The sequence below is a fragment of the Vulpes lagopus genome, chromosome 2, assembly GCF_018345385.1.
Source record: "Vulpes lagopus strain Blue_001 chromosome 2, ASM1834538v1, whole genome shotgun sequence".
In the NCBI taxonomy this organism is placed as follows: Eukaryota; Metazoa; Chordata; class Mammalia; order Carnivora; family Canidae; genus Vulpes; species Vulpes lagopus.
Genome location: NC_054825.1, coordinates 114,728,587 through 114,738,006, shown reverse-complemented (window position 1 = coordinate 114,738,006; position 9,420 = coordinate 114,728,587). Strand labels below are relative to the sequence as shown.

The window sequence follows — 9,420 nt, the reverse complement described above, 5'->3', positions numbered from 1 at the left end:
AAGAAAAATTGCTCTACCAAAGCAGTACCTACTGGAATTGTCAATAAGTTTCTTAAAGGAAGGAATAATTAAATTTGAAAATATACCGTGAATTTTGTAAATCAGCTTCAGACATTGTTATGGTTTGCCATATGAGAAATTATTATTACAGAAAACATTAAAAGATTTAAATTTCATATAAATCACTATCACTTATTTCACAGTTGTCCGTTAACTTTAAAAGCAATGTCTAGATGAAACACAATATTTCTAAAATTCTTTTCTTTCAAAAGCTTTAATATAAATACATTCCAAAGGAATAAAAGCAGTACACTGATCAACTATAACCTGGCCATAACAATGGCCTGAAAATAGTAAATGAAAATTCTTTGTATGTGATTCATCAGCTTCACAGTTGTGTGAACTTTTAATTTCCTTATGATTTATTGGAATGTTTTTGTAGCACAGTATATGCATATATATATTTAATTATCTCTAAATTTTTAAAAGTTAAAAAATCATTTACACAGTGAAACTGTGAAAGTTTTATCTGTTTGGGTTTTTGGGGCTTTTTTTTTTTTGGTAAAATTCGTTAACATTATTAATAGCAAGCAACAGTTCATATCAATCACCGTGGTTACTACAAGGTCAAAATTAGTTTCATTTCCTGCCAATGTCCATGATTCACTCTTTGAGGATCTTCTGTGGTTTGGCTTAATTCTCAGTCTGCATCTCATATCTCGACTAAATTAAATTTAATTGCTTTGACAACATTTAGTCAGGATTCCTGTCTTGTGTCCAAGAGTAGTTTTAAAGCCACATTTGGTGTGTTTCATCAAGATGTTCTATTTTGAGTGGATCCAGAATATGTTGTTTATAATTGCTAAATTGTTCCGCAAAAGTCATTATTATCTGCACAGTTGAGGCCATGTCTCTTAGGAACAAATTCAAAGTATGCATTGTAGTTGGCAGAAAGAATCCTTTCTGGTTTTCTGCTAAAATTGTGACTTGTGCACCTTTTTCTGCACTAACATTAGTGTTGTTATCTTAGGTTCCCCTCTCTGCCGTTTAAAATTAATGTCTAAAATTTAAAGTTACTGTTTAATTCTTTATGTAGTCAAAACCTTCACAAAAAAAGAAAACACTTTACTGTTTACATCAAACAGGTGTGAAACCAAGGAAACACTGATTCCTAGTGGTAGTCTCGTTTTCTTCTCTCATAGCTCAACAATACATAAAATCAATGTTGATTTTTCAGCCTGGCTTTGTCTTTAGTACAATGTAGTTCAAATGAATAGCACTTGTTTTTTTTTTTTTTTTTTTTCAGATTTTATCTATAACTTTTTTTCATTTTATTACTCATTAAATTAATCCCACTTTGAAATCTTCACACTAAACAGTCATCCATGGCTTTATTACTTTCACCTATCTTAAATGTTTAGTGATTCTAGCATCAAATTTTGAAATCCTTTCTATTCAATGTAGGGCATTTCCACTGATTTCTGTATATATCATACCGATAGCTCTAGCATTTGGCTAAATACTGTTCATGAGATATTTTTCTTTTAATAACATTACATTGATATTTTACATTGACATTTAATTTCTTTGCTGAATGAAGATTGGTTGTGAAACACGTAGCAACAATAGCAGAACAAGTTGTATTTGGACTTTGTTATTCCGCTGTCTAGAATGTGCCTGCAATCTTCCTGGTCACAGCTTCCTTCCTCACTTAATTCAAACCCTTGTACAAAGATCCAAACACCAGGTCTAACAGTAGCCCACCTCCATCATTTTTGCCCACTTATTCCACTTTGTTTTTTTTTTAAGGTTTATTTATTTATTTGAGAGAGAGAGAGAGAGAGAGAGAGAGAGCACTTAGAGATAGGAGCAGAGGGAGAAAATCTCAAGTGAACTCTCTGCTGAGTTTTTTTTTAAATTTTATTTATTTATTCATGAGAGATAGAGAGAGAGAGAGGCAGAGGGAGAAGCAGGCTTCATGCAAGGAACCTGATGTGGGACTTGATTCCAGGACTCCAGGATCATGCCCTGGGCTGAAGGCAGGTGCTAAACCGCTGAGACACCTGGGAATCCCTCTGCTGAGTTTAGAGTCCCCCCAGGGCGTTGTGGGAGGGGGCTGAGGGTGGGGGTGGGGATTCAATCCCATGACCCCTGAGATCAGGATCTGAGCCAAAACCAAGAGTTAGATGCTCAACCAACTGAACCACCCAGGCACCGCTTATGTTTTGTTATACCACTCTTGACTACTTGCTTATCATCCATCTCCTCCATTAGAACACAGGCCCCATGAGGATAGGGATCTTGCCTGTTTTGTTCACCACTCTATCTCCAGTGGTGAACAGTTATGGCCTACAGTGGGAACTTAAGTATTTTTTGAATAAATATACTGTCTATTCTGAAATTTCTTCCTCTAGTTCATCAATATGGCCCAATCCCAAAGACTCTTTTTACTATTTCCTGTTTTCCTAATTCCTCTATAGCAGTGATACTCAAAGGATGGTTCCCCAGATCAGCAGCATCAACAGCATCTGGTAACTTGTTGGAAATGCACATTCTCAGACCTACTAAATCAAAAGCTCTGGGTGTGGGAACCAGTTATCGGTTTTCATAAGATAACCCTCTATGTGATGCATGATAAAATTTGGGAATCAGTGCTGTACGTAATATGGGAGTTGGTGTTGTGAATTGCTGTTTAAATTTTACAGTCCCACTGTGATTTGCATCAGAGGCACATTGAATGCTAGAATGCTTTTTCTTCTTTTTTTAGTATAGGCAATGTGGCTGATATTGATCATACTTTACTACAGAACTCCTACTTAATTTTATTCAAAAATCAAACATGAAGACAATCTTTGATTATACTTCAAGGAGTAGATTAGAATAAAAGCCTTCTCCTGCTTCTTGATAAGAGAGTAAATGATATAATTGGTTCAACACATTTTATAGCTTCTTTGTGCTGGTAGAGGGTAATGGTCTGCTTCAGGGCTGTGGTTTTTAATTTTTCCCTACTTTTCCCTATTCCTCCCTCTTCTTTGTTTCAGTTCCGACATCTTGAGAAGAAAATGGATTTGAGGGTAGGAGAAAACTCTGTCCTGGAAGCAAGTTAGAGAAAGATCAAAGCTTTCATTGCTTTTCTAGTAGAAAGAATAATTAGGATCTTAGTGGAATTTCCATTTTTTTTATATTCCATTTTTTCTTAATGCTCTCATCCCATTTCCCCACTCTTTATGACAGCTATCTAAAGATCAGGAATTGTTATTCTTCTTTGGTAACTGATATGCTTTGTGGATTGTTTTTGTGGGGTGTCATGCACTGGTAGGGTTTATGAATCAAAGTTTGCTAAGAGTGACTCTGAGGGCTTGTGAAAGCCTGTTCAAGCTTCAGTGTCTAATCCAAATCTCTTAATTAGTGTAGAAAGTCAAAACAACAAAAAGATTGTTCTCAAAATAATGAGACACTGGTTGGTCATGCTATTTCACTTTCTTTAGTTTAAGCTAGCAATAGTTTTTTTCTTACATATTTTCGAGGGGCCAGTGGGGGGGGTTTATTGTCATATATTACATTTTTATGAAAAGAGGTAAAGGAAAAACAAAAGAGTATGGATCCTGAGGAAGAGAAACTAATACATCATTTACTGGAAGTTGACAATAGTTTGAGGATAGCTAACTTTCTGCTCTGTGTATGCGGTGCCATAGCCAAATATTTTTCTGTAAGAATTTTACTCTTAAATGTTAGGGATTGTTTTCTGTGGGGTAGGAAAGTGTATCATATTGCTTTTTAAAATATATATGCACACACACACACACACGCGCACGCACACATATGAGCATGCCGAACTCTACCTTTCAGATTTCAATATAAATCAACCGATTTACTTGGTCAGTTACTTTGTCCCTTTTCCAGTTCCTATGGATTTGAGAAAATGATGCCAAATCTCAAAAAAGAGTTGATGTTCTTCATCAAAGCACTGAAACCACTTAGTGACTCCATTTCAGGAGTCATTGGTCTGGAGAGTGAGAACATTACAATGCTATTACGTGAGCATGTGCACCCCCCCCCCCCGTTCCTCCCCCACATACACTGGGGGCATGGGTGTGGCTTCCTTTATGGAAATGACTTCATGATAGAAACATGCCCCAGACAAACTTCTAGGTGCTATGCAGTTCACCTTGCCCCTGCTTCTGGATCACGACTGACTGGTGTTACTTGAGCTGTGGACAGGGCCGACATAATGTGAGCCATGAGTGTGGAAAGAGCCCTGGACTTGGAAGCATAACATCTGAGGTCAAGTTCCATCTCAGCTTCTTCTCAGCTCTGTTACCTGGGGCTGCTCTTACCTTTTTGGATCTTTTAGGTTTTCATCTCTAAAATGGGCACGATAGGACACACTGTCCTTATTTCTTAGGGTTTCAGGTGAAGTCATGAATGTGAAAAATCTGTGTAAATGCTGTGCATGGCTCAGAAGGGAGACATTACTAGTATTATGATCCATAAGAATAACCATAAGGCTTTTGAGAAACAAGGCACGAAAAGAGTGATGAAAAGCAACCATGAATGACACGCATTGACCCATGCTCCTCACTGAATTTCCAGAATTCATTGCAAAGCAATGAGGAGACATGGAATCTCTTCTTGGGCTGCCACATTGCTCTCTCTTTCTGAAGACATGCCTATCCCTCTCTCAAATGCTCCAGTGTACAAGGATGTTGAAACCTTGAACTCCCCCAGTGAAGGATTGAGGAACGCGGCCGCACACTGAAAAATGCAAGGCATCTGGAAAGAGTGCCCAGAAGCTGTAATGTGCCCCAGTGACCAACTGGCTGACTGTATCCTGTTGTCTCATTCTTTTATTCCCTCCAGGCATCCTTGGTTTCTTTTCCAGCCCTGAGTAGTAATGACTTCTTCATCTGGCACAACCACTGGAGAGGGAGAATGACGGCCTTCCCAGGCCACAGGGACCATGCCCTGTTTCTATTGGCCAGAAGAGATGACAGACGTGCAGCAGATGCTGCTGTCAGCCCAGCTCTGTCACTGGGCCTGTGGAGATTATTGATACTCTAGAGAGGCCAGTCAGCTGTTCTGTGGAGGAGCCCTGGGGTCAATATGGGTCCCAAATTCAGAATACTGGAGCTCTCCTCAGCCCTAGACACAGACTATTAGTATCCAGACAGTCATCGTCTCAGAACTTGAGGCTAAGTATACACCCCACGGTCTGTGCTCTTAGAAAAGCAGGTGGGTGAAAGTCACTGAACTCTTCATTCCAGGGTCCCTGAGAGGTCCCAGCACCATGGGATGTTGGCTGTTTCTTGTCCCATCTCCTCCTTATCACCTTTACGTTATTTCCAGATTTAGTGACTGCGAGTTCCTGAGACACACCTGGCAAGTGTTGCAAACATCTGTTTGTGCAACACCATCCACAGGTTAGTGCCAAGGCAGCTCTGGACTGCTTGGTCAAACCCTTTCCCTTCTGCATACTTTTGTCTCTGGAGCTAAGGCCGGGCCTACTGATTGCTGGTTTGCACACGGATGACCCATGTGCCTGGAGCACCAGGTCCTAGTTGGTGCTCTTGTTCTTGGGGATGGGGGGGCAGGACGTGGGGCTGGATGCCATTCCCTTCTCCGAGCCAGACCCCTAGAGTGAGTGCACGTGTAAGGGCACAGGATGCTGGCCCTCTACGTGGGCTTTTTGGGGAACAGCTGAGCGGTGCCTGATGCATTTGAGTCGGTGATGTGCGCAGGCTGAAGGTGGAACCTGGAAGGGCCCAGGCCACAGCTGCGGCCGTCTGTCACCCTCCTCCTGGCCAGTAGGAAGAGGCAGGACCTGCCTGTGGGCGGGCTAGGCTGAGGCTGACCGACTAAGGAAGAAACCCTGGCCAGGGCTTGCAAGAGAAACCGGGCCATGTCATGATGGACCATGGCAATAGGACAGTGCTCCTTCAATGGGTCAAGCCCTTTTCACGTTCAGAAACATTATGTCTGTTGACAGGGTGTCACTGCACACTAATTCCTTATTATCTGACTGCATGGTTTGGGGTCAGGGTGTTATTTTGGGAAAAGTGACATAGCTCATACAGCTGCCTAAATATATCCTTAATGTTAAGGATTGGAGACAGGAAACAAATTGTTACAAAATATACCTGACTGGTAAAAACAGTATGGAATTAATTTACCCTTCTGTGGATTATAGATCTGCTAAGAAGTGGGTATTTTTAAAACCAGCATACAATCACTTTTTTTTTCTTTCCTAGTTGTGACCTTTCCGAAATGTGCAAGTGAATAGAAAAATGCAGTGCTGTGAATTTTGCAGCTTGTCTTCCTCTCCTAGTCTTTCTACAGGTTTGGCAGCTATGAGCTCCTAAATATATGGAAGGGGGTGCCTGGGTGGCTTTGTGGTTGAGGGTCCAGCTCTTGGTTTCAGCTCAGGCCTGATCTCAGGGTCGTGGGACCTGGCCCTGAGTGCGCTGGGGTGGGGTCGGGGGTTTTGGGGGTTGGGGGGTGCTAGGCTCCACACTCAGGGAAGAATGTGCATACCCTCTCTCTCTCTGCCCCTTCCCCTGCTCACATTCTGCCTTTCAAATAAATAGATAAATCTTTTTTTTCAAATAAATAGATAAATCTTTAAAAAAATAAATCCACGAAAAGAGTTTGATGCAAATTAAGTGATAACAGTATTTTGCTCATAAAACTGGCAAACATTTAAAAATACTTTGTGCTTTTAAGAGTATGGTAAAACGGTGAGAATAAATTGGCAAACTTTTTTTTTTTTACTTCAGATATTTTTTATTTCTTCAAATTTATTTATCAGGAGTGACTGAAATAAAAAATATAATTGAGTCCCATCATCATGGAAATGGCTTTAAGAGAAAACTGGTCAGATGAATATTATTGCTTCCCATTTTCAACCAGTAAATAGTTGCCATTGATAAATATAGCCAGCAGTCTGTCAAGAATGCTCAAGATATGTTATATAATACAACATGCCTGTTCACAGGGGGAAAAACTAGGAAATAACTTATGTGAACTTCTTGATTTCATCATACAAGACAAGCACAAAAGCACCACTCATGCCTCTGAGAACATTGGACCATGCCCCCTTGAAAAAAGCTTTGGCTCCTTCATCACGGGCAATCTTCCTCCAGCAGTCGAGCGTGCCTGTGTACATGATGTCAGTTCCTTTGCACCCTGACTGCATCATCATTCGGCGATGAACAGTGTCAAATGGGTAGGAAGTCAACCCAGCCACTGCCGTGACAGATTGTGCGATCATCCAGCTGATGAAGATGTGAGTATTCTTGGGATCTGGAAGCATTCCCTTTGCAGTGTCATAGATACCGAAGTAGGCAGCTCGGTAGATGATAATACCCTGCACAGACACGTTAAAGCCTTGGTACAGGCCCCTAATCCCATCAGACTTGTAGATCTTAACCAGGCAGTCACCGAGCCCTCTGAATTCTCTTTCAGCTCCAGCTTTGCCCACATCAGCTGCTAGACGGGTTCGGGCAAAATCGAGAGGATACACAAAACACAAGGATGTGGCCCCAGCGGCGCCACCTGATGCCAGGTTCCCTGCAAAATAGCGCCAAAACTGGGTTCTCTTGTCCACACCACCCAGGAAGATCTGCTTGTATTTATCTTTGAAGGCGAAGTTGAGAGCCTGGGTGGGGAAGTATCTGATGACATTGGCCAGGTTACCACGCCAGAAGGACAGGACTCCCTGCTCCTTGGGAATACGAACCACGCAGTCTATAATGCCCTTGTATTGCTTATCTGCAGTGATTTGTTTGCTGGTGTGCTGCACCTGCAGCAGCAGCTTGACCCGCTCGATGGGCGCGACCGCCGTCTTGGAGATGGCAGCGGCCACTCCACCTGCCAGGAAGTCCTTGGCGAAGGACACAGCGGCATCTGTCATATTGAAAGGAACGAGCCGGGCGCCTGAGGGACTGCGGTAGGAACCGGCTGGGACTCTGGGACTCTGGGCAAATTGGCAAACTTTTATGTAAGATAGATCCATAAAAATATTCCGGACTTCCCTACACATGGACAGTGACTAGTAGCAACTCTATTTACCCCCAGGCTAAAAACAGAAGACTGTTCTTCAAAGAATTGGAACTCTCTAACAGGGGAAATGTAGGATTTTAAGTGAGAATTAGTGCATCAGAGTAAATCCTCACTTGTTTTGACATTTGTAATGAAGGCACCCAGACTGCTCACGTGGATACCTCCAGAGCACCCAAAGAGAAACCTGCCAGTTAATATCACCACTGGTTTGTGTTCAACACTCCCAATTAGGAGAAAGTCATGCTGGGGAAACAGACTTATAAAAAAAGCAGTGGACTCCCATGCAAATTAATATAGTCTTTCTTTCTTTCTTTCTTTCTTTCTTTCTTTCTTTCTTTCTTTCTTTCTTTCTTTCTTTCTTTCTTTCTTTCTTTCTTTCTTTCTTTCTTTCTTTCTTTCTTCTTCTTCCTTCCTTCCTTCCTTCTCTTTCTTTCTTTCTTTCTTTCTTTTCTTTCTCTCTTTCTCTCTCTCTCTCTCTCTTTCTCTCTTTCTTTTTTCTTTCTTCTTTCTTTCTCTTTCTCCCTACTCCCAGTGTGGGGCTGGAACTCACAACCCTGAGATGAAGAGTCATAAGCGTAAGCTCTACTGACTGAGCCAGCCAGGAGCCCCCATGGTCTTTCATTGTTAAACAACCAAGAAGCATTATATTTTGAGGAGAACCGGCGACAGCAAAGGGAACAAAACAAAACAGAACAAAACCAAAATGGACTATTAGGGTCACTGACCTTAGAGGAAACAGTTAATTTAAGGAACAGCAAGAATATTTTTTAAAAATTTTAATTAACATTCTATGGGAAAGTCAAACATGTATTGCAATATAAAACAAGAATGGTCTACTATGAAAAAGATGTAATTGGAAAACATAAAGGTAGTAGATACTGTTGGTGTACTGCCCAGATGTACTTGTGGAATAGAAACATTCATTCTCCAAGCTTCTAGGATATTGTTGATAGCCAATAGCTCTTCCATGAGTTCTCTGAGCCTTGTTTCAGCTAAAGAGGGTCAGTTGATCTAGGATCACAATGGGGTCCTCTTTGCTAACCCATCAGCTGTTGGCTCAGTGCCAAGATCTTATTTTAAGGTCTGCATTCTCAGTTACTGGGAAGAAAATTTTGAAGCAAAGATTTGCATTCAGGAAATTACTGTGGAGAGCTCACAGGGTCAGTTCCTGTAGGGGAGTGAAGTGAAGAAAGCAGGATTGAACAGAGGGAAAGGTCGAGTGATGAAGTTGTTAACAAAGACCTCAGTGAATCCTAGAGGGAGCTCAGGAGCTAGGGAGGCCCTTCAAAATTGAGTCTTGTATACTCCTTTATTGACACATCTGGATGCAGGTTGCTAACCAAAGCTGTAAGGTCTGCAGTG

General features: G+C 41.4%; 1 protein-coding gene and 1 long non-coding RNA gene across 2 annotated transcripts; one reads left to right on the top strand and one right to left on the bottom strand.

Annotated features, from left to right (window-relative positions):
• The first annotated feature begins 5,080 nt into the window (after window positions 1-5,080).
• Window positions 5,081-6,311, top strand: LOC121484036. The gene is made up of 3 exons (XR_005985924.1): window positions 5,081-5,232; window positions 5,347-5,420; window positions 6,249-6,311. It is a non-coding gene; the product is annotated as an uncharacterized LOC121484036 (long non-coding RNA).
• A 436-nt stretch (window positions 6,312-6,747) lies between these two features.
• On the bottom strand, window positions 6,748-7,973 carry LOC121484768 (ADP/ATP translocase 2-like). Its single transcript, XM_041744437.1, has one exon. It carries the CDS (start codon window positions 7,907-7,909, stop codon window positions 7,013-7,015), a length of 897 nt encoding a protein of 298 aa, XP_041600371.1. The 5' UTR covers window positions 7,910-7,973; the 3' UTR covers window positions 6,748-7,012.
• Between the last annotated feature and the right edge of the window lie 1,447 nt (window positions 7,974-9,420).

Coding starts and splice junctions, on each gene's coding strand:
- LOC121484768 (XM_041744437.1), bottom strand. CDS start 7,909: ATGACAGATGCCGCTGTGTCCTTCGCCAAGGACTTCCTGGCAGGTGGA.